The 26519-nt window shown below is 38.6% G+C and overlaps 1 protein-coding gene across 1 annotated transcript in view; it reads right to left on the reverse strand.

The window, feature by feature from the left end:
- LOC128063941 (uncharacterized) overlaps positions 1-26519 on the reverse strand; it is a 211251-nt gene that overhangs the window by 106597 nt on the left and 78135 nt on the right. Inside the window, 2 exon segments of the mRNA XM_052656771.1 lie at positions 15099-15103; positions 15672-17244. Of these exon segments, the coding sequence (XP_052512731.1) occupies positions 15099-15103; positions 15672-17244 (1578 nt within the window).

Raw genomic sequence — 26519 nt, forward strand, 5'->3', positions numbered from 1 at the left:
ATTAACATATATGTATGGGACTGATGGGGGAGGGTCTTTATTCAATCTGTTGATTACTTTATTATTTCCTGTAATATGTACATGATCTTGATTGTTGTTGTTCAGTCACTCAGTCGTGTCCAGCTCTTTGTGACCCCATGGACTGCAATATGCCAGGCTTCCCTGTCCTTCAGCATCTCCTGGAGTTTGCTGAAATTCATGTCCATTGAGTCAGTGATGCCATCCAACCATCTCATCCTCTGTCATCCCCTTCTCCTGCCTTCAATCTTTCCTAGCATCAGGGTCTTTTCTAATGAGTCAGCTCTTTACATCAGGTGGCCAAAGTATTGGAGCTTCAGCTTCAGCATCAGTCCTTCTAATCAATATTTAGGATTGATTTCTTGATTAACATAGTTTTTGGTATATGATAACACAAAGACCTACTTGGGACCTTGTTAATCTTCTCCAGTATATAGGTTTATTTTTTATTCTTATCTTTTTATTCCCTTGTTTGTACTTTCTTTTGGTTTATTGCCATTTTCCCCCCACATTTTAAGTTGGATAATTAGGCAATTAATTTTTATGCTTTTTTAAAAAAGTTTTAAGTATACTTGATTTAAAATATTGTGTTGATTTCTGCTGTACAATAGTGATTCAGTTATATGTATCTTCTTTCTTTCTTGTTACTTGCTCAGTCATGCCCAACTCTGTGTGATCCCATGGACTATAGCCTGCTGCTGCTGCTAAATCACTTCAGTCGTGTCCGACTCTGTGTGACCCCATAGATGGCAGCCCACCAGGCCCCCCCATCCCTGGGATTCTCCAAGCAAGAACACCAGTGGGTTGCCATTTCCTTCTCCAACGTGTGAAAGTGAAAAGTGAAAGTGAAGCCACTCAGTCGTGTCCAACCCTCAGCGACCCCATGGACTGCAGCCTTCCAGGCTCCTCCGTCCATGGGATTTTCCAGGCAAGAGTACTGGAGTGGGGTGCCATTGCCTTCTCCAATAGCCTGCTAGGATCCTCTATCCATGGGATTTCCCAGACAAGAATACTGGAGTGAGTAGCCATTCCCTTCTCCAGAGGATACTCCTGACCCAGGGATCAAACCCGGGTCTCTTGCATCACAGGCATATTCTTTACCATCTGAACCACCAGGGAAACCCTAATTATATGTCTACATATATTTTCTCATATTCTTTTCCATTATGGCTTATTACTGGATATTGTTATTTTTTTGACTGCACCATGCAGCTTGCCATATATTAGTTCCACGACCAGGACTCAAACCTGTGCCCCTGCAGCAGAAGCATGGAATCCTAACCACTGGAGTGCCAGATAATTCCCTTTTACAGGATATTGACTATAGTTCTCTTTGCTATACAGAAGGACCATTTTGTTTATCCACTCTATATATAATAGTTTGCATATGCTAATCCCAAACTCCCACTCCATCCTCCTCTATCCCTCTGCCCCTTGGTAACCACAAATCTGTTCTCTCTGAGTCTGTTTGGTTTGTATATCATTTGTATCATATTTTAGATTCCACATATAAGAGATATCACATAGTATTTGTCTTTCTCTTTCTGACCTACTTACTATGATAATTTTGGGGTCCATCAATGTTGCTGCAAATGGCATTGTCATCCCTCTTTATGGCTGAGTTGTATTCCATTGTATACATGTACCACCTCTTCTTTATGTATTCATCTGTCAGTGAACATTTAGGTTGCTTCCATGTCTCGGTTATTGTAAACATTTTGGCTATGAACATTGAGGTGCATGTATTTTTTGAATTAGAGCTTTCTTGGGATATATGCCCAGGAATGGGATTGCTGGATCTTATGGTAGCTCTGTTTTTAGTTTTTTTTAAGAAACCACCATACTGTTCTCTCTAGTGGCTGCACCAATTTACATCCCACCAAAAGTATAGAAGGGTTCCCTTTTCCCACAATTTCTCCATCTAGTGATATATGTTAACTAGACTTATTTTGGTGATCATTTTGAAATATATGCAAGTATTGAATAAACATGTTATACACCTGAAACTAAAATAGCACTTATATCAATTATATCTAAAAAGAAAATAAAGAGTTCCTACCTCAAGGAAAAACCCCTCAAATTTCATGATGAAAAAAACTTTGAAATCATTTAACAAAATCTATCAAAAAAAGAAAAAATTTCTCAGATTTTTTTATACCAGAATTGTTTTTAATTGTGTGCATTTGTCTTAAGCCAAGTATTAAGCATTCAGTCAAATCTGGTTTTAATGAACTTCTCCAAGAAACAGTATTTTTTGAAATATTAATTAAAATTTTTTTTGTACTGCAAATAACATATAAAATGTATTTCTTTATTTGGGTCACCCTCAAAGAAGCTTGAAAAACTTGTCATAATCCAAAACCACACATTAAGGTAATGAAAATGACTTGAAGCTGTGTCAAGTCAATTTTCCATCATAAACATTTCTTGGAAAGATAATTCCTAAACTCTGGAATTAATCTAGAAAAGTTTAATCTTAAGATATTCTGGAAAGTGGTATTCCTTTGTATTCTTTTAATTGTATGTTAGATGTTATTTATATTTTAACCTAGAGTATTTATTATCATTTACAGCAAAAATCTATTATTATCTGCTCCTGTTTGACTTTGAAACTTGGGGTATGCTACCAGCCTCACAGAATGAACTTCAAAAATTTTATTAGGGGAGTGGTGTTGAAAATTTTCAAGTGTAGAACTAATTGTACTAAATTTCTCAGAACACACAAACTACTAAGGAAGAGGTCTACTGGCTAGCATTTGGTGCTTTCACTGCCATGGCCTAGATTCAATTGCTGGCTAGGAAACAGATCCTGCAAACCCCGTGGCAGGGAAAAAAATAAAACAAAAAAACCCAAAAACTCCCCAAAACAAAGACAAACGCCCACAGGCTACTAAATCTCAACTAAATTGAAAGTTATCCCAAATAACCATGTAAAAAATTGAATTTGTATTGTAAAGCTCCCCCAAAAGAAATCCTTGGGCCCAGGTGTCTCCACTGGAAGTTTTTCAAAAACATTTGAAGAATGAACACAAATTTTACACAACTTCTTCCAGAAAATATAAGGAACACTTCCCAACTCATTTTATGAGGCCATTATTACACTGATTCCCAAATGAGACAAAGACTAGGGGAAAAACTCATAATTTTTGACACAAAAACCATCAACAAAATGTTAGCAAATCAAATACAGCAAGGAAGTTATACAACATGACTGAGTGCGATTTATTATAGGTATACAAGACAGGTTTGGCATTTTAAAAAATAAATATAATCTACTATATTAACAGGTTGAAAAGGAAAATACTATGATTAACTGCCTCAGAAAAAGTTCAATTGCTGCAGAAAAAGCATTTGATAATATCCAACATCTCTCAGGAAGTTAGGAACAGAAGGGAATTCCTTCTATTTAAAAAAGAGCACTTACACAAAACCTGTAGCTAACATAATGGTGAAAGACAGTGTTTCCTCCTATGCTTGCACCACTTCTTACTCAACATAGCACGGGAAGTAATAGCCACCAAAAGAAGACAAGAAAAGAAAAAAGGCATATAGACTAGAAGAAAAAAAACTGTCCCCACTTCAGCCGACATGATTTGTCTATGTAGAAAATTCCAAGGAATGTACTAAAAAACCAAGCTTTTAAGAACTAATTAATGAGTTCTGCAGCAAGATCATAGATTACAAGATCAATATACAAATTATTTGTAGTCCATATACAAATTATATTAATATTATAATCTATGATTTTGCTGTAGAACTAATTATATTAATAATTTGTATATTGATTTGTATATATGTATATGTACACACACAATTTGTATGTACTAGCAATGAGTAGGTAAAAACAAAAACACCATTTATAACTTTTCCAAAGAAAATGAAACACTTATACACTGATAAATCATATATGAGATGTGTATGCCCAAAATTGCAAATCCTAATAAGAAAAATCAATGACTATGTTAGTTTTCTAGGGCTCCATAACAAATTACCACAAATTTAGTTTAAAACAACTGAACTTTATTTTTGCACAGTCTAAAATCAAGGTATTGCCGGGCCATGCTTTCTCTAAAAACCCTGGGGGATGATTCTTTCTTGCCCCTTCCAGCTTCTGATGGGTATTAGTAATCCAAGGTGTTCCTTGGCTAATTGATGCATCATTCCAACCTTGCCTTTCATTCCACTTGGCTTTCCCTATGTGTTTGTGGTCACACTGCCCTTTTATAAGAATACTGGTTATTAGAGTTGTGCCTACTCTAATCCAATACAATCACACCTTAATTTGATTGTATCTGCAAAGTCTCTATTTCCAAATAAGATTGCATTCACTGGTACTGAGAGTTAAGATTTGAATATTTGGGGGAACACAAACCCACAATAAAGACCTATAAATGGAGAGACATATTCATGATTATTAGACTCAGATAGTAATGACATCAATTATCCCCAAATTGAAATTCTATTAAAACTCAGCAAGCTTTTTTTTTTTTTTGATAGATATAGGTTAGTTTATTCTAGAATTTATATGAAAAGACCTAGAGTAGTTAAGTCACTTTTAAAAAGGTGAAGTGGGATGAGGATGAGTCACTCTACCCAATATTGACATCCTATAGAACAATAAATAAGACAGGTATTGGCAGAGGAATTGGCACATAGATCAAGAGAAAGGAATAGACAATCCAGAAGCAGACATAAAACAGATATAAAGGCACAGAATCAATTCAATAAAGATAGCCTTTATATAACAAATAGTACTAGAACAACTGTGTAGTCCTAATGGTCCTGGAGCAAGCGATGAGAATGAAGGCAGAACACGAAATCTGGTGCAATGGGTCAGGGGACCTGCAGCCTCTAATAGACTGAGGTGCAGAGTCCATTCTGAGTCCAGCTTTTATTCCTAATCACAGACTACAGATCTTACCTTTCTCAAGACACATGATGTGTTAATCACATACTCCTAAATGTCATGGACTACACTGACATAGTCCAGATCTCCTTGTGTTTTACCCCAGGCAGTTCCCTTCTGGGCTAGTCTTAGGAACAATTAGCAAGTCCATAGGCAGCGTTCATGCCTGGCCCCAAGCTGGTGTTCCAAGATCCATGCTTTCATGAACCCAGTCATACTCCCTTCTGGGTCTGGCCTTGGGGTTTATAGCAAGGTGATTATTCTTAAAGCATGAAAGATAATTATTAACACAGTTTCTAACACACTGTGTTTCCAGGTGCTGTTTCTGTGAAATTTATCAAGGTTGTGAAAGTACATTATTAGGAATTCCCACTACATCTTCCCCTTTTTGTTTCTGCAGAAGTAGATATGCCATCCAAGCAACTTCTTTCTTCATCAATTCTCGGATGGTTTCTCTCATGCATCTGAGGACTAGACACAAATCAGTTAAAAATATACAACCTGATATTATAGTACCAAGCAATCCTCCTCCTAAAGTTTTAATCCACATCATGGGGTTACGTTTATGTAAGCTTTCCTCAATTTCTTCAAGTAAGTCAGTTTCTGGGAGTAATTATAAGTGAGCGTTCTGCATATTAGAAATAGTAGCCTGTAACTGGGAAATATATAAGGTTAGATTATTACGAACGGGTCCTGTCAAATGTTTAGATAATTGATCCAAGTATATGCACTTTGATTATACTTATGAGGTGTGACACAAAATGAAGAGATATTCCAATCACACTTAAGGTAAATTTGTAATTTTAAATTTTGTACTTCATCCTCTAGTAGGAGAACTGCGTTTTCTAAATCAATCAATTGTTCATTAATTTCTTGGTCTATGTGGGTTTGATTTCCCCAGGCAGAACTTGCATTTTGGTGCCACTGCTGTACAAATGTAGTCGGTTGTATAGTTTCATCAGTGCCATCCCAGCTACTGCTGTGGTTGTGGCTATAGCAATAATTCCCACAACAGCTGCTATAAAGAGTTCAATAAACCTTTTGGAACATTGTAGTACTTTCTTTGTAACCTTTAAAAGAGCGTATGTTTCAGGGGAGTCTTCCCAAGGTCTGGTTTGATTTACTGGAAGCCATATTCCCAATCTCCTTCTTAATATAACAAATGCGTGATTAGAATTATAAAGTGAAGAATTTAAGCAAGTATATAATTTGCAATCCTGGCAAGAAAGTCCTTGTACACTTTCACTGATAGAAATTGTTTCTTTCAAGAGTACATAAGGATCTTTCATGCAAATCTGAATATAAAATGTCCAGTTTGTACTGATATTAAATGTCAATGAATAGTTTTATTGGAATAATACCCATCCCAAATTTGGAATTTTTAAGACTTAAAGCCAATTTCCAAATCTCTCCTTGCCTTCTTCCTTGATCCAATTGTGGGAAGGGAGGTGATGTTCCATTACCATGCCATATAATTGGATGATCTGAATCAGTGGTAATATTAGCATAGTCAAAGACTATGCACCTGCCAATGCAGCCTTTTGTGAAGATTGCAGAACTGATTTTGATGAGAGCAATTAGAGACTGCATACCTCTTAGGGGTATTAAAAAGCAGAGACATTATTTTGCCAACAAAGGTCTGTCTAGTCAAGGCTATGGTTTTTCCAGTGGTCATGTATGGATGTGAGAGTTGGACTATAAAGAAAGCTGAGCACTGAAGAATTGATGCTTCTAAACTGTGCTGTTGGAGAAGACTCTTGAGAGTCCCTTGGACTGCAAGGAGATCCAACCAGTCCATCCTAAAGATCAGTCCTGAGTGTTCATTGGAAGGACTGATGTTGAAGCTGAAACTCCAATACTTTGGCCACCTGATGTGAAGAACTGACTCATTTAAAAAGACCCTGATGCTGGGAAAGACTTAAGGCAGGAGGAGAAGGGGACGACAGAGGATGAGATGATTGGATGGCATCACTGACTCAACGGACATAAGTTTGGGTAAACTCTGGGATTGGTGATGGACAGGGAGGCCTGGCATCTGCGGTCTATGGGGTCACAAAGAGTCGAACACGACTGAGCGACTGAACCAACTGACTCACTGACTTCTTAGAGGACCAGTCCCATATAATTCCATAGGAACTCTTAATCAAAATTACTCCCTCAGTCCTGTGGCAATTATCCCACTTAATACAATCTTGTTTTTCAGTCCACAGCTTGTGATGCTTGCATAAAGGTCTGTCTGATTTGGTGTCATTACTGGGTTCTGAGTTGTTATAAGCAAAACTCAGACCAGAGAGAAGATGTAACTGAACCTTAGTATAGTTGCTATTTAAAGAATTAGTGGACAGCCAGGCTTGCATAGATAATTTACGACATCCTGTAGCTGGTCCTACACAAATTGGCCAGGATTCATACCTATAAGTAACACTGAAGGGAGTCCCTTCCTCTTGTTTAAAAAGAGGAAGGTGTGTATCTTCAGGTCCTGGTATCCAGGAAGAATCATTAATACAAATGGGGATCACAGAATCCCCCAAAACAGTGGGTTTTAGTAATGGGGGGTTAGGTGTGTATGCCCAATAAGTATAATTTTTAGATTCAGCTGTTGCTAAGGATATACTCACTGTGGTGGTGGTAAGAGGAAACATGGCAACAGCCAGACTGTTAGGAGTGACAGCTTTCCCTTTATTTTCTAAGATCTCCTCTGATTTCTGTGTTAATCTTTTAATTTGTCCCCAAGTGGGGATCTTGTTCCAATTTGTCAATGGGAGGGAAATTGTTATGTTTGTTTCAGACTCAGATCCTTGAAACTCATTACTGGGGGGCTCTACGTCCTATGCAAAGCATCTCTTCTGTGGGAGTTCACTCATGATATGGTTTCAGATGATATGAGGGAATCTAAACAGGTGTTTCTGAATCACCTGGTGAAACACAAGTGAAACCCCTTCCCCAGGTTATCAGATTCCCCTATGCCATGTGTGCCTTACTGGATCATACCACCAAACAGGTGGTTTGGGGCAAATTTCTTTTTGTTCCTTTGTAAAATGTCATTCTGCTGCAGTGAAATCATTATCTTGAAGCAAAAAATTTAGAGTGAATAATGCTTTATATGACTTTTGCTGTGGGGGAAGCGACATTCCATCTCCCCTTTTTGTTTTTGTAACATTTCTGTACAAGATATAGCTCATTCTACAATAGCTTGTCCTTGGGGATTATAAGGGATTCCTGTATATTTTATAGACCAAGCCTTTAAAAAATCCCTAAAAGCAGAACTAGTTTAAGCCAGGCCATTGTTTGTTTTTATATTTTGTGAGAGGCCCATAGTAGCAAAGTAGCTACACAAATGTGAAATAACGTCTTGTAGATTCTCCAGAGCAAGCAGTTCCCCAGATAAATTTCGAGTTAGTATCAACCATGATATACACATAAGCAAGCTTTCCAGAGGCTGGAATGTGAGTTACGTTCATCTGCTAGATCTGATGTGGCTTCAGGCCACAGGGATTAACCCCCCGGGCTTCTGTTGGAGAGGTGGTTATCCCAACCATCTGACACTTAGAACAAGTCTGCACAATGTTAAGCTTGAGCCAAAGTGATATGAAACTTGGTTTTTAAACATTTTGAATTACAATGTGTCAGGTCATAAAAGGCTGATGCCTCTGTAAAGACTGGAAGTAAAAGGGCATCAGCTTGAGCATTTCTTTCTGTTAAAGGCCCTGGTAAATTAGTACTAACCCAAATATGAGTAATGTAGAATGGAAACTGTCAAGTGTCTAATCACCTGTTGTAAATTTGTAAAAAGTGTATACAATGTGGATGGGATAGTATCCTTAATAGTTGCTGTTTCTATGTTTAGTGACATGTACAGAATATTGAGAATCAGATAAGATATTAACTGCTAGGAGAATATTTTGTAATGCATGCGTTAACAGTCAGAATTTCTGCTTGTTGTGCAGAATATTCAGGTGTTTCAATAACTAGCATAAATGCGCCTGTATATCCTGCTTTTCCTCGGCTAGTGCCATCTGCAAAAATGAAGAGTGGATGGAACAGGGTTGACACTAGTAATTCTAGGCAAAATCCATCGTTTGTTTTAAAAACTGCAAGATAGGCAAATCAGGATAGTGGTTGTCAATTTGTCCAACATAGTCAGCTAAAGCTAGTAGCCAAGATAATGAATTTTGAAGAGAATGTTTTAATTCTTTGGAGGTTAGTGTAGTGCAAATAAGGCAAGGATCCTGTCCAGTAAGCTGTTGAACACACTCTCTTCCTTTTAGAATTATAGTGGCTATCATATCTAAATAAGGGGTAAGATTTTGTTTGTGAATTAGCTAAGAATACCCATTCAAGTATTAAAGGAGTTTGCATAATCAACCCAGTAGGGGAATGAGGGGTAGGAAAGACAATCAACTGGAAAGGCTCTAAAAGGTCTATTCTATTTGGTAGTTTTGTACAGCTTGTTCTATAATTGTTAGCTCTTTCTCAGCCTCAGGAGTTAGCTGTCAGGAGCTATTAAGCTCTGGATTTCCTCTTAATAAAGAGAATAAATGGGATAAAAATAGGTTGGAATCCCTAAGTTAGGTCAAATCCAGTTAATATCTCCTAGTAATTTTTGTTAAGAGTCTCTGTATACTGTTAGGGACCAAACGACGGGCTCTAGGACCTGAGTCATGTTTACCAGAAAGAGACAGGATATGTGCTCATCCTGCCTGGCCAATCATGTAACGCCAGCTACTCCTGTAACTGAGACAAAAAACTGCCTGTATATAAGCCGCCATACTCCTTTGTTCGGGGCTCTTGTCGGATTCCCTTGTGTGGGATGAGACTTGGGCCCTAGCGCGCTAGAGATAAACTCCCTTCTTGCCCTTGCATTACCGTGGTGGACTTGCTGTCTCTCTCGGTCGGTTCGGAGATACGGGCTCGGAGCATAACATATACTTGCACATTCTGTGGTTTGATTATAGTGCAGGTGACTATATTTCCTAAGTACTGAAAAGGTTCAGTGTATTGAAATTTATCAGGAGCTATATACAAGCCAGCACATTCCAAGCATTCCTTTAGCTTTAAAAACAATTCCTGCAGGTTATCAATTTCAGGTAAGGCACATCGTATATCATCCATAAAATGAATGATATATGCATGAGGGAATTGCTGTGGCACTGGGTGTAAAGCCTTGGCTACAAAATTTTGACAAATAGTGGGACTGTTAAGCATACCTTGAGGTAATACACTCCATTGAAATCTTTTATGTGGCTCTTTTAAATTAATGGAAGGAACTAAAAAGGCAAATCTAGATTGATCATCAGGGTATAAAGCAATAGTGAAAAAACAATCTTTGAGGTCAATAACAAATAAATGCCAATACTAGGATTAGGTAAGCCAGGCTGTAAAGCACCCATTGGAACAGTAACAGCATTAACAGTGCTCAGATCAGTAAGTGTTCTCCATTTACCAGGTTTCTTTTGTATAATGAACACTGGAGAATTCCAAAGGATAGAGGATTCAATATGTCCCTTGTTAAGTTGTTCATTAACTAATTCATGTAAAGCCTCCAATTTTTCTTGTTTTAGGGGCCACTGCTCTATCCACACAGGTTGATCAGTTTTCCAATTAAGAGGTGTGGGTATAGGTGGAGGAAGACTAATATGACCAGTGGCCACTAGTGAAAAGGGGGCAGCTTAAAATCTTGAGCAGCCAAAGGGTAAATTCTTCCTTGTTGATTTTTGCCCAGTCCCAATCCTGGTATATAACCTTGATTGAACATAATTTGGCGGTTGACCTCGCTATATTGATTTGGAGGAATATATATCTCAGCATGCTATTGTTCCAAAAGATCACAACCCCATAGCGTGATAGGTATATTAGCAATATAAGGTTAGATAGTAGCTGGTGGTTTATCAGGCCCTGAACAAGACAATACCATAGCGCTTAGTCCTTGTGCCTGTCCCAGACCTACAATAGATATTGGAACAGGCCCAGTTGGCCATGCTTTAGCCCAATGTTGAGAGCAGATGATAGAAACATCATCTCCAGTATCTATTAAACCTTGAAAGTTTTTGTCACTTACATTGACTTGATAAGTGGGTCTGGATTCCAAAATATTTTCAGTGAGAAAAATAACAGCCTGGCCTGTGCTTCCAAATCCCCCAGAGCCCCGCTTTTTGTTTGAATGTCCTATACCCACATAAGGTAGAATTAAAAGCTGAGCAATCCTATCCCCTTTAGAAACCTTCCAAGGAAGAGTGATAGAGACCATAACCTTCAATTCTCCTTCATAATCATTGTCTATAACTCCGGTATGAATTTGAACTCCCTGGGAAGTCACTCCCGATCTTCCTAACAATAATCCAACTGTCCCCTGTGGAAGTGGTCCAAATATTCCTGTTGAAATAATAGTTGGTGTCTCTCTAGGAGTAACAATAAAATCCTGACTACTACTTATATCAAGGGCTGTTTCCTAGGGTTGCTGGGGATAATTCCATGACATGGCATGGTAATCCTGATTGTTGCTGGCGGGAGTAGTTGGGAGACATTTGAAGAGTCTGAACAGAATAGGCTCCCTTGTTTGTCAGGGCTGGGAGCTTGCCCCAGAAGCCATTTCCCAAAGGTGGGGAGCCATCCATATGAAATTTAGAATGCCATTGATTTGCCCAATGATTTCCTTTTTTACATTCTGGGAAAGGCCAGGGACATTCCCCTTTTGTGAATTGCCTTTTTGAACTTACATTCAACTCTTGTATGTCCAGGTTTCCCACAATTAAAACAAGTGCTGGGGGAATTTAGAGTCATAATCCAGTGATAGCCTGAACTAATAAATCAGCTTTAAAGGATTCAGTTCCCACTCCCTGGCAGAGCTTAACATAATCATTCAAACTAGCTATTCCTTTAAAAGGGTTCATTACTTTCTTGCAATCAGTGTTAGTATTATCATAAGCCATAATATGACATCTGCCACCTCGCATTTGTAACTTGCCATTGGACTGCCTCGTGTAATCAGGCAATAAATTCAGTATAGGGCTTCTTAGGCCCCTGGAGAATTTTTTGAAAGGAAACAGAAGTCTGGCTTTTTGATTCTATTTTTTCCAAGGCCCTCAAGCAACACCTTCACAATTGTTCTATGGCTTGATCATTCATAAGTATTTGATCTTGCACTCTCCCCTGTGAACCTATCCCCGTAAGCTGTTACAATGAAATAGGCATACTATGAGTCTGATTATGTGTAGCCAGAGTCTCAGCAGGATCCTGCCACCAAGTTCTAAATGGAAGAAATTCCCCTGGGGCTAAGTGTTTTTGCTAATGTAATGAGGCGATTGCCCTCTGCCACACCCTTAACTATTCCCACTGTGAATGGAGAATTCACACCATAATTTTGTAGTGCTTGTTAATTCCTTTAGGATTTTAAAAGGAAAAGGTTCATAAATAACCTCGTAGACTCCATTAGGGTTGTTAGGATCGACACCAGGAGCTCCCATGAATAGTCACGGGAAAGGCAGTACGAAAAGCCTTCAAATCTCCTTCCCGTTGTGCTGGCAAAATTCCTTTCTGTATGGATGAAAGATGAGGACAGGGCAGAGACTCTGGACTGAAGATGTTCCCTGCAAAAGCAGGTGGGTGGTGGAGGACAAGGGGAAGGAGGCAGAGGGAAAAAAAATCCCTCATCATCCTCCTCGGGAGCTGAGGGAGCAAGGTTTTGCAGATGACTTGCCATTTCCCTCAGACTCCACATATTCTGGACTTTGAGGTTTTTCAAGAGTCATCATCACCTTCATCAAAAGAATCAGAAGTCTGCAAAGGTTCCAGTACTGACTTAATTAACACCCACATACTCCAAATAGAAACAGGGAGCAGAGTTCTTTTTGCATGTTCTTTAACTTGACTCCAGCCTTTTCCCAGACTTTCAAATCTAAGGTCCTTATTGATGGGAACCAGCAGCAATATTTATCCACTTACAACTATTCTAACAATCACCCTTCACTAACAGAAGCTCCTCCTGCCTTCAAGAGCTGTCTTAATAAACAAGTATACGGGTGACAGTGTTCTGCACTCTCAACAGTTCCCATTTTAACCCTGATTAAATGCCTGAAGGACTTATCATCGGGAATTTTCAGAGGCCTCTCAACTGTCCCAGGTTCTGCATCACTGTAGTTTCTTTCTTTGGTAGCAGTCTTTCACTCCGCCCCGTGTAAGGGTGCCAATTGTTGTCCTAATGGTCTGGGAGTGAGTGATGAGAATGAAGACAGAACACGAAATCTGGTGCAATGGGTCAGGGGACCTGCAGCCTTTATTGGACTGAGGTGCAGAGTCCACTCTGAGTGCAGCTTTTATTCCTAATTGCAGACTACAAGACTTTCTCAGATCTTATCTTTCTCAAGACAAACACTGTGTTAATCAAATACCCCTAAATGTCATAGACTACACTGACATAGTCCAGATCTCCTTGTTTTTATCCCAGGCCATTCCCTTCTGGGCTAGTCTTGGGAACAACTGGCAAGTGCTTAGGCAGCAATCATGCCTGGTGCCAACCCAGTGTTCCAAGATCCATGCTTTCATGATCCCAGTCATACTCCCTTCTGGGTCTGACCTTGGGGTTTGTAACAAGGTGATTATTCTTAAGAAAAACATGAAAGATAATCATTAACACAGTTTCTTAATAAATGCTGTGTTTCCAGGTGCTGTTCCTGTGATTTCTCAAATTTCTCAAGGCTGTGAAAGTACATTATTAGGAACTCCCACTACACAACCGGACACCCATAAGCCAAAACAAACAAGAACATGAAGCTAAAGCTTATAATATATGCAAATATTAAGTCAAAATGGATCACTTAACTGCAAAACATAAAACCATGAAAACTTTAGGAAAACATAAAAGAAGATCTCTGAGATCTGGAGCTAGACAAGGAGTCCTTAGATTTGACACCAAAACCAAGATCCCTAAAAGTAAAAAGTAATAAGCCAGACCTTATCAAAATTAGAAACTTTTGCTCTTCAAAAGACCTTGCTAAAAGGATGAAAAGATAAGGTATGTACTGGGAAATTTTTTTGCAAACTACATATCTAACAAAGGACTAGTATCATCTAGAATAAAGAATGCACGCTCACAATCCCAACAGTTTTTTAAAAAAAATATTCAACTAAAAAATGAAGGCGTAAAAGACAAAGTCATATCACCACATTGGGTAGAGATGGCAAAAAAGCACATCATCATGAGCCACTAGGGAAATGGAAATTACAACCACAAAGAGATTATCACTATACACCAGCAGAATGACTAAGATAAAAAGTGAAAAAGTCAAATGCTGGGAGAGCTACTGAGAAAAACTGGGTCACTCATGTTCCTGATGGAAATATAAAATGGAAAAGCCACTTTGGAAAATGATTTGTCCATTTCTTGTAAGAGAAGCATTCATTTAAACCTACTCTCTTAAATGTTTATACCAGAGAAATGGAAATTTATGTTCATGCAAAAACTTGTAAAAAATGTTCAAAAGCAGCTTTATTTCTAAGAGCAAAATATTTTTCTCCCCTTAGGGTTCCCTTTTAGTAAGAATTTTGATTCAGAACAAAGTATAATTGCACATTAATTATACTAGAATGTTTTGTTCTAAAATGATTTATCTGACACTTAGTAAAAGTGATGAAAGATTTACCTTGTGTACTGTATTTGTCTCTGGTGGCCCTGATGGTAAAGAATCTGCCTGCAGTGTAGGAGATTTGGGTTTGATCCCTGGGTTGGGAAGATCCCCCAGAGAAGGGAATGGCAACCCACTCCAGTATTCATGCCTGGAGAATTCCATGGACTGAGGAGCCTGGAAAGCTATTGTCCATGGGGTTGCAAAGAGTCAGACACGACTGAATAACTAATACTTCACTCTCACTGTATTTGTAAAGTCTCCTTCTCTTTTGAATTCTGTAATATGATTAAAACACAAAATAAAAGTAATCTTTACAATAAAAGGTAACATTTACTAAGCATTAACTATGTAGTACACATTTCTATAAGGCTTTATATGTATTTACTCCTTTAAACTGCAGACAACAATGATGAAATTTGTGATATCAATGTATTAGTAAGGAAGAAACTAAAACAAACAGGGGTTAAGTAACTTTCCCAAAGAAACACCCAGACAGTAAATGGTGGACCTGAAATGATGCTGAACAAAAGAATGATGCTGAACGAGAGAACCTTACCTTTTAGGGTTGAGCTCTCATATGAATCACTGTTTAGCAAAGATTGAAATATGATGGAAAGTAATTCTGCACTTATATTAATCTAGTCTTTTTAAACTATAAATTCTCTGAAGGTAAGTTACTCATGAGTTTATATAAAAAAGGATACTCATATTCATAATTTGAATTTTCTGATATTTCAAAGTCAAATGTTATGGATAAACATGGAAAGGATTTACTAATTTTTCACACAGTCTTTCTCCATTATGAGGTTTCTGATGTTGAGTAAGGTGTGAATGACACCTAAAGTCCTTACCATATGCATTACATTTATAAGGCTTCCACCAGTATGAATTCTCTGATGTTAAGTTGTGATTGACAATTAAAGGCCTTCCCACATTAGTTACATTTGTATGTTTCTCACCAGTATGAACTCTCTGATAGTAAGTTAGCTGTGAGCTATAAATAAAAGTCTTACCACATTCCTTACATTCATATGGTTCCCAGTATGAAATATCTGATGTAGCTTAAGTTGTGAGGCACAAAATAAAGATCTTCCCACACAGCTTACATTCCTAGGGATTCTCACCTGTATGAATTTTCTGATGTCGAGACAGTTGTGAGCCATAAGCAAAGGCCTTTCCACATTCTTTACATTCACAGGGTTTTTCACCAGTATGAATTCTCTGATGCCGAGTAAGATATGAGCTACAAATAAAGGCTTTCCCACATTCCTTACATTCAAAGGGTTTTTCACCAGTATGAATTCTCCGATGCCGAGTAAGATATGAGCTACGAAAAAAGGCTTTCCCACATTCCTTACATTCAAAGGGTTTTTCACCAGTGTGAGTTCTTTGATGTTCAGCAAGGTGTGAACCACAAATAAATGATTTCCCACATTCTTCACATTCATACGGTCTCTCACCAGTATGAATTCTCTGATGTTCAGTAAGTTGAAAGCGACGAATAAAGGACTTTCCACATTCATTACATATGTAGGGTTTCTCACCAGTATGAAGTCTCTGATGTTGAAAAAGTTGTGAACTCTGTGTAAAGGCCATTCTACATTCTTTACATACATACGGCTTTTCACCAGTATGAATTCTCTGATGCTGAGTAAGATATGAACCACGAATAAAGGCTTTCCCACATTCCTTACATTCAAAGGGTTTTTCACCAGTGTGAATTCTTTGATGTTCAGTAAGGTGTGAACCAGAAACATATAATTTCCCACATTCTTCACATTCATATGGTTTCTCACCGGTATGAGTCCTCTGATGTCGAATAAGCTGTGAGCCATAGTTAAAGGCTTTTCCACACTGCTTACATTCATGTGGCTTCTTACCTGTATGGATCCTCTGATGTTCAGTAAGTTGTGAGCCAAGGATAAAGGATATCTCACAATCTTTACATTTATAAGGCTTTTCACCAGTATGAAATCTATAATGTGGAGAAAGCTGTGAACTATAACGAAAGGCTTTCCCACATTCATTACATACATAGGGTTTCTCACCAGTATGAATTCTCTGATGTCTGGTAAGGTGAAAGCCACGAATAAAGGACTTTCCACATTCATTACATATGTAGGGTTTCTCACCAGTGTGACGTCTCTGATGTTGCAAAAGATATGAACTCTGTGTAAAGGCCATTCTACATTCTTTACACACATATGGCTTTTCACCAGTATGATTTCTCTGATGGTGAGTAAGCTGTGAACCATGAATAAAGGACTTTCCACATTCCTTACACTCATAGGGTTTCTTACCAGTGTGAATTCTCTCATGCTGAGTAAGTTCTGAGTCACAAATAAAAGTCTTTCCACATTTTTTACATTCAAAGGGTTTTTCACTAATGTGAATCTTTTGATGTTGAGTAAGGAGGGAGCCACGATTAACGGCTTTTCCACATTTCTTACACTGATAGGGTTTCTCACCAGCATGAACTCTTTGATGGTAGGTAAGTTGCGAGCCACAAAAGAAGGCCTTCCCACATTCATTACATTCATAGGGTCTTTCACTAGTATGAATTCTTTGATGATAAATAAGTTGTGAGGCACAAATAAAGGCTTTTCCACACTCTTTACATTCATAAAGTTTCTCTCCAGTATGAATTCTTTGATGATAAATAAGTTGCAAAGCACAAATGAAGGCTTTTCCACATTCCTTATCACAGAGTTTCCTAGGAACATGAACTCTCTGATGGTAAGTAAGCTGTGAGTCCTTAATAAAGGCCATTCCACATTCTTTACATTCATAGAATTTTTCATCAGAATGATTTTTCTGATGCTCAGTTTGTTGAAAGCCAAGGATAAAATACTTTCTGCATGCTTTACATTCATCAAATTTTTCAGATGAATGAATTCTCTGTTGTAAAGTAAGGGATATAGTCTGACTAAAATTAGGCATTTCTTCATAGATTACTAGTTGTCTAGAAACCTCTTTATTTCCTAGTTGGCTTTCAAAATGGTCTCCGCATCCCCTATCATTTTGAAAACTTTTGTACTCATACTTATGGCTTGTAAGTTGTTCTATTATTTCCCACTGAGATGCTTCTAGTTCATAAATTTCTCTTGTTGATGGCATCTTCTTGGTTTCACACCTGGATTCCCAGTCTATAAGATAACAAGTAAACAAATGTTAATTTCAGATTCTTGGAAAAATGAAATTTCTATGGTTATAAACAGCCAACTCAAACTCAGTATCATAAAATGTCAATGGAACCAATGGAACAGAAAAGAAAAACCCAGAAATAGACACAATTATAAGTGTAAATTTAGCCCACAATAAAGGTAGCAGCCAAAATCAGTTGGGAAGAGATGGACTCTTTCTTAATAAATGAAAGCAATAAACATAAGGATAAACACAGGCGACACTGATCTGAGAAAGATCCCCAGGGTTCTCCTTGTGCATGCTCAATCATTTCTGACTATTTACAGCCCCACAGACTGTAGCCCACCAAGCTCCTCTGTCCATGGAATTTTCCAGGCAAGAACACTGGAGTGGGCTGCCATTTCCTACTCCAAAGAATCTTCCCAGCCCAGGCATTGAACCCTGTGTCTCTTGCACTGGCAGGCAGATTCCTGACCACTGTGCTACCTGGGAAGCCCAGGGTTCTTACTTGCTGCAAAGAATTAAACTTTCCTTTTCCCTTAAAATAAAAACAACAAAAAAAGCCCACCACACAGCATAAGGATAAACATTAAAAAATAAGAAAAAAAAAGTTGAAATTGCATCAGTACCTTAGACATTATGTAGGATATATTCCAAATGGAACAGATGTCCTTACAAAAATGAAAACATACAAATAACTAGAATAAAACTTAGGAGACTTTTCTATAACCAAGGAATGGGGAAATTTTTCCAAACCATAACTTGATTAAAAAAAAAACAAAAGAATCACATTAGAGTTAAAAAAAAAAGGCTAGCATATCAAAAATACATTAAGAAAGTAAAATGACAAGCTGGGAAAAAAACAGAAAACTAAAGATATCTATACTTATGTTAAATCTATCTCAAAATTGTACTAGCAGGACATCCTTGGCAGTCCAGTGATTATGACTGCACTTTCACTTCAGGGGGCACAGGTTCAAATGCTTGTGAGGTGACCAAGATCCTGCATGCTGCAGAGCAAGGTCAAAAAACAAAAAAATAATTAAAAAAAAAAATTCTTAATTGCACTAACAAAAGAACTCTAATGCATAAAGTCTTTATTGAAGCATAATGTGTTACAGAAAAAGAGTAAAATAGCCCAAATGTCCATCACTAGGTGGCTGGTTGGAAATAATTCATGGCATAGCCACATCATGGAATACTATGAAGCCTTTAAAAAGGAATATCTCTTCATATTAATATGGAGTGCCAATTGAAATACACTGTTAATTGTAAAAGAAATGTCAACAAAAGTATGTACAGTTATGCTTTGTTTTATTTTTTAGCTATGGTCTTTTTATCTTAGGAAGGAGAGAAAGTGGAAGAAGTATAAATGTAAAATACACATTTGCTTATTTTTAAAAAGGGGGGAGGAGTAAACCCCATAGTTACAGGGTGGGAAATGTGAAGAAGCCAGGGATAGAAGTCAGATTTCTTTGAATATAATCTGTTTTGGACATTTGACTTTGGTAGTACATAATTATATTGCATAATTGTAAAACAAAATTAAATTACAAGAAAGCATAGCTTAAAAATTCGAAACAGCAACAAAAAATAAAACCCATATTTACAATTGGTAGCATAACCATAGAAGGAAACTACTTCACATAACTTTAAAACATAGCAATTTGTGAGATATACCCTATGAAGGGAATTGAAAACAGGCAAAACAATTATCTCAAATTGTTTTGAGTAATCATATTATTACTGGTAGTGTAGATCTTATTTTAGAGGCTTCCTGTAATAATGTGGAATAGAGTAGGTAATCATATGATATTCTAATCCCACTATTCTTAGTGTCCATGATAACTGGGACTCTTGGCATGAAAGAAAATAGATGCAGCTGTTAAGTTTTTAAAAAGGGTTAAATAAAAAGCCTGTAATTTAGATTAGAATTGAATTGGTATGAACTCATGTTATAGTTTATCATTTGTTTTTAAATAAAGACTTTATTTCTTAGTTTTAGGCTTACAGAAAAACTGAACAAAGTCCGGAGAGTTCCCACATACCCCCTTTCTTTGTCCCTCCAGGTTCCCTTATTAGTTACAACTTAATATTTTGTATTGGTTCAGTACATTAGTTAAAACTGAAGAATCTATATTGATACATTACTTTATTTCTGTTCTTCCTAACTCACCTTAGCCACAAGATCCTCAAAAGCATCAAACTCATTCCTACCTCTGACTTCCTCTACTATTACTAGTCTCTCTGCCTTAAACAAGTCTTCTTGGGAATTTCATGGCAGTCCTTAGGACTCTGCACTTTCACTGCCAGGGGCCTGTGTTCAGACCCTGGGGAACCAAGATCCCACAAGTCTCAAGGTATGGCCAGAAAACAAACAAAACCCAGAAAACTGAACAAAATAAAAAACTGTTATTTTTATTTGCATGGCTTACTAGAATTTGCATGGCTTACTTTACTCATCAGTTCAGTTCAGTTCAGTCACTCAGTCATGTCCAACTCTTTGCAACCCCATGAATCGCAGCACGTCAGGCCTCCCTGTCCATCAACAACTCCCAGAGTTCACTGAGACTCAAGTCCATCGAGTCAGTGATGCCATCCAGCCATCTCATCCTAGGTCGTCCCCTTCTCCTCCTGCCCCCAATCCTTCCCAGCATCAGAGTCTTTTCCAATAAGTCAACTCTTTCCATGAGGTGGCCAAAGTACTGGAGTTTCAGCTTTAGCATCATTCCTTCCAAAGAAACCCCAGGGCTGATCTCCTTCAGAATGGACTGGTTAGATCTCCCTGCAGTCCAAGGGACTCTCAAGAGTCTTCTCCAACACCACAGTTCAAAAGCATCAATTCTTCGGAGCTCAGCTTTCTTCACAGTCCAACTCTCACATCCATACATGACCACAGGAAAAACCATAGCCTTGACTAGACAGACCTTTGTTGGCAAAGTAATGTCTCTGCTTTTCAATATGCTATCTAGGTTGGTCATAACTTTTCTTCCAAGGAGTAAGTGTCTTTTAATTACATGGCTGCAGTCACCATCTGTAGTGATTTTGGAGCCCCCGCAAAATAAAGTCTGACACTGTTTCCACTGTTTCCCCATCTATTTCCCATGAAGTGATGGGACCAGATGCCATGGTCTTCGTTTTCTGAATGTACTTTACTCATGTCTCCCCTCAAGTGTGAGCATCTCAGAGAGTCATCCTTAACCACTCTCTCTAAAAGAACACCCACCCCATTCTTTGTGATTTTCTCTGCCTTTTGTTTTGCTTCATTAAAATCATCATTGTTTGTATGTTTTTATTTGCTACTATATTTCTTCTGCTATATCAATGGGGATAGAGAATTTTTCTTGTTTACTGCTATATTCTCAATACTTAGAATACAGAGGGTATTTTAAAATGTTTGCTGGATAGACTCTCATACAGGTGTCACTGGATCAGAAATATAAAATAGTAAAATGAATACCATTGGAAAAGGAAGGCAATCTCCTGTTTGAAAATACAGGAGAAATGAAAGAAAATCAGGAAAGTGGTAAATGGAACAAAACTGGAAAGGGGGCATGTAGGAACTCTCTGGGCTTTATTCAGTTTTTCTGTAAGCCTAAAATTATCTTAGGGTATTCCTTAGGTAAACAGTTTTGTCCTCCAGGGCTCAGGATTTTTACTTCACAGGTCTAGGAGGAAAAGGCATTAGTTGGGTCTCTGAGAACTTCCAAGCTAATAACTCAAAGATGTGGCCAATTAAGCAACTGGCCAAAAAAAGTTAAAATTCAGCAATTTTAACAATGGCCTCCCTTTGCCTGATCATCAACTACTTACCTGGGCTCAGATCTCTTGTCACCTCCTGTACAACTTTCCAAGGTTCTTTCCCTTGCTCCAATAAGGAGAGCACATCTAGCTTAGAAATGGAAACTCCTGTTTATAAGTGGAAATGGATATGGTTACACTCTGTTTAAAATGGAGCACGTTGTTCAGCAAGTAACAAGGTCAATTGTGGAAAGATTAAGATGAAGGATCTATGAAGAATACAGAAGATACAGATGCCCAATGGAGCTGTCCATTTCTAAGTCTATAAAGCACAAAAAATTTATTTGGGACTAGAGGTCTGAAATTCAGCTAGACACTTGGAAACTTTTCTAAATTTCACAAAGACAGGTTGAATTATTAGGAGCAGACAAGCTTACCCACTGAGACCAGATTACTGTAGTTCTCCAGCATCACATCTCTGTACAGATCCTTCTGTTCCAAGTCCAGGTATGCCCATTCCTCCTGTGAGAAGTCTATGGCCACATCCTTGAACAATACTAACCTCTGAGATGACAAACCCAGTGTTAATGGTAAAACAAAAACAAAATATTTTCTAGAAGTAATGAGAGAAGAAGAATGTTACATAAAGTGGCCCAAAGAGAAAAAAGTTTGCAATAAGGTTAAGTAATGGAAAGGAAATTATGTGATAAATGTAGAGCACCTACTTAGTTTCTAAACATTCCTATTACTCTGTTATAGCTTCTCATGAACAGTTACAGGAATGAACAAAAGCCAGGTGAGTAGAGTTCTCTGATTAAACGAAATACTCTGTGCAAGCCCATGCATGAATGTCAGTCACTTCAGTCATATCTGATTCACTACAACCCTATGTACTATAGCCCACTGGGCTCCTCTGTCCATGGGATTCTCCAGGCAAGAATACTGGAGTGGGTTGCCATGCTCTCCTCCGGGGGTTTTCCCAACCCAGGGCTCAAACCCACATCTCTTACATCTCCTGCATTTGTGAGGCGGGTTCTTTACCACAAGCACTACCTGAAAAGCCTGTGTAAGCATATAACACATGCAAATTCCCAAATAAGTTGCAAGTTCTTTCCTCCCCTCTTCCCTTTAAAGAACTGAAAATAAGTAAGAGAAAGGATGGAAGGGAGGGAAGAAGGAGAGGATGGAAGAAAGAAGGAAGGGAGAAAAAAGAAAAACAAACCTGATGGCCCATCCAAATATCTTTTAAAATATTTATCTTAGAAAATAAGATTTTTATATAATTTAAGGGTTTATTTCCAACTTAAGTCTCAGAATACTTAGCAATAATTTTCTCCCTTGTCCTGGCAAATCCTTTCATAGTCATCATTTTTACAAAGTATATGATATAATATATCATATTATGATTGTAATCATTTTCTTTCCTTTTTAAAAAAACATTTTATTTATTTTTGGCTACACTGGACTTTTGTTGCTGCACTCGGGCTTTCTCTAGTTGTGGAGAATGGGAGCTACTCTCCCTTGTGGTATGTGGACTTCTCATTGTGGTGGCTTCTCCTGTTGCAGAGTACAGGCTCTAGTCAGGTGGGCTTCAGTAGTTCCCAAACACAGGCTCAGTAGCTGCGGCTCGCGGGTTTCAGAGCTCAGGCTCAGAAGTTGTGGTGCATGGGCTTAATTGCCCCGTGGTATGTGGGATCTTCCCAGACCAGGGCTTGAACCAGTGTTCCCTGTATTGCAAGGTGGCTTCCCAACCACTGGGCCACAGAAGCCCTGTAATCATTTTCTATTCCTTTCTTTCCCTCCTCCCATCCCATGCAATGTAAAGCTAATGGGATCTTAGTGCCCTACCAGAGACTGAACCCCAGCCCTCGGCAGTGAAGGTGCAGAGTTCTAACCACTGGACCACCAGGGAATTCCCTGCAATCATTTTCTTATTTTTTGGTATTTAGTTTGTATTCCTTCTCTAATGTCAGTTCTGTTTCTAAAATTCTCAAATACCTAATTCTCTGGCTCTGTTACCAGTCATCATTGCTCACTGTACACATCGCTTATTCTGAGCAACAGAAAGCCAATGAAAGATGACCTAAACTCACACAGACATGGTCCTTGACTTACACATGTTATTCAGATTCAAAATGGACGTTGTCACTGGTATTCACCTCTGAGATATTCACTGACATGATACTCTCTTTGTTCTCAGTCCTGCATTTGATCACATTTCAATCTTAAAAGCCTCACAGACCAAAGATCTCACCACATTCTGAGATAAACAGCAATTCCTATCCTAATCATCCAGAAAATAAAGTCAATGACAAAGACTGAATTTTGCATATGCAGTCCCATCTCATCAAACCACAATGACAGGAGAGGTTCTACTCTTTTCTTAATACGTTTCCTGATTTGCAGAATGGATCCCAAATATGGCTAGAGAAGAGAGAGCTGGGGCTTAGTAAGGCAGAAAATCTGGAGGTAAGAATATTGAGCATTCATATCCTAGAAAACAAGACTATTTGATGAAGGGAAGAAAAAACATCAACTCACATGGGGCATGGCTTAGAATGGCAAATTATTAGTCCTCCTCTGGCTTCTTCTTGTGAAAAAGTGCAGAGTCCTGAGAAGAGAGAGTCAGGAAGTAAAAGGAACCATGAGAACAGGCTTGCTTCTAAATCCCTTTTCATGGCACCTGGTCCCTTCCATGCCCCAATACACATACTGAGATTTGCAGAAATCTAAAAAATCAAATGCCTTCCTCAATATCAAAAAACACAGATACAGAATTAATTTTTGCTAAAGCAGTACCCAATTCCTACGATGTTTTTAGGGTTCTCTGACCTGAGTGGTTCACCTTTTCAGACTAGGGGACCCTGATCCAAAATGTACCCAAGTCATGCCTGCTTCAAGGATATTGATGGGGCCCTCAGGCCTAGAAGTACACTATATCCATGTAGGCCAAATCCTGGAACAAAGACTTCATACAACTAAGATCTGTGTTTTTTCCCCAGTTCCAACACACTACATAGTAGAGCGTGCCTCCCTGACTTGTTCTCATGTTCCAGGTGAAAGAAGTATTTTGAGTTCAAAGTTTCATTCAGGCCACATGAAGTCACACTAGACTCATCCACTAACCAAGGAACAAACCCAAAGCATCCTTTTCTGTTTGTTTGTTTTTTTTAATTGGAGGATAATTGCTTTACAGTGCTGTGTTGGTTTCTGCCGTATAACAATGTGAGTCAACCATAGTGTACATATATTCCCTCCATCTTGACCTTTATTTTTAATTGTATTTATTTATTTTGGTCATGCAGCTTGTAGGATCTTAGGTCCCCAACCAGGGACTGAAACCTGGGCCCTCGGGCGTGGAAGTGGGGAACATTCTTTAACAGAAAACTGCCTGGGGACTTCCCTAGTGATACAGTGGTTAAGACTTTGTGCTTCCACCATAGGAGGAACAGATTCAGTCCCTGGTAGGGGAGCCAAGATCAGGCATGCCGCATGACTCGGCCAAAGGAAGAAAAACTGGATATTTGTCTTTTTATTGTTGAGTTGTAATAATTCCTCACACACTCTAAAAAATCTAATTCCTTCTTGAACATGTAATTTTCAAATTTTGGATCCTGCTTTGTAGGCTATACACCTGGAGCTTCCCAGGTGACACTAATATTAAAGAACCTGCCTGCCAATGCAAGAGACATAAGAGACGTGGGTTGGATCCCTGGGTCAGGAAGATCTCCTGGAGAAGGGAATAGCAACCCACTCTAGTATTCTTGCATGGAAAATCCCACGAACAGAGCAGCCTGGCAGGGTTGCAAAGAGTTGGATACAACTGTAGTGACCTAGTGTACATGCATTGTGGGCTATATTTTCACTTTCTTTCTTTTGAAGCTGGTAAGTTTTTAATTTTGAGAAAGTCCAATTTATGTATTTTTTTTCCCCCTTTGGCTGCTTATACTCTTACATTTAGATTGATGGTGCATTTTTGTGTGTGGCATGAGGTACCATGAGCCTGTGATAAATATTTCACAAGTGCTATCTTGACTCAACACTGATGTTATGGCTAAAAACTCTCAATTCCTCTTCACAGGAAGTTGGTTAAACACCCTCCTTATATACTTCTCTTATCAAGGTCTAACACAATATAGCTTTGCTGGGCTACCCATGGATACCTCAGTAGCCTTGCCATTGTAATTTTCACTACATCTACCTTCTTCCACAAGCACAGGTATGACATTATATGGATGACCTCCTCCTCCATAAATGGAGATTCATTTAACATGCTCATTAAGGACGTAAAAATACTCACAAAAGAGCTTACAAAAAGAGTCATAGGCCATTGCCTCATGCGTAATGTAAAGCCCTTACACTGTGGTAAAATTCTTGGAAAGTATTGGTAAAACTGGACAGCTCTATCCCAGACACTGTCCATAAACTGCTGTGAAATCTCTCAGGGACCATAAAGTCAAGTCTTATTCAGGTCTGGAAGCAACATATCTCCTTACTGACAAATTTTAATCTCACTGATGCTGTTACTTACAAACCATCCCACTGTGAAAAGGAACTCATCCAACAAAAGGCTCCACAATCTCTTCAAATTAAAATCAGCAGTCACTTCCTGTTAGTGGCCTCAGAGACTACCTCTTTGTAGAGGCCACAGCAATCTCTCATGCCTCTGGACCAACTATGGCGTCCACCAACAGGCTAATGATGCAAGAAACTGCCCCCTTTGGCCCTATGCTGTACATCATTAGAGTGACAGCTGCTGGCTAGATGCTAAGGTCTCTTGGAAATAAAGGCTTTCAAAGACCCTAAGCCTGGGAATCTCTGAACCAAGATGCCTATTATGCCTTGGATCATGGAATCAGCACTCTCACAAGCTAAGCGCAAGTACTGAGGCCTCCTTGATACATCCTGTAGGTGTAGCCAAATTCTAGGCCTCTAGAATATTTCATTTACAGGAGGGACTGGTCTTCCCTATCCCTAGTCCCTTGCTGGATGTGATGGTGCTAGAGGTAGTCACCCCTCCCCCAGAGTCCTTGACTAGGAATCCGCCTGGGATTAACTGAGTAGACAACAATGGCAGTTCACAGACT

Source organism: Budorcas taxicolor, chromosome 18, assembly GCF_023091745.1.
Source record: "Budorcas taxicolor isolate Tak-1 chromosome 18, Takin1.1, whole genome shotgun sequence".
Taxonomy (NCBI): Eukaryota; Metazoa; Chordata; class Mammalia; order Artiodactyla; family Bovidae; genus Budorcas; species Budorcas taxicolor.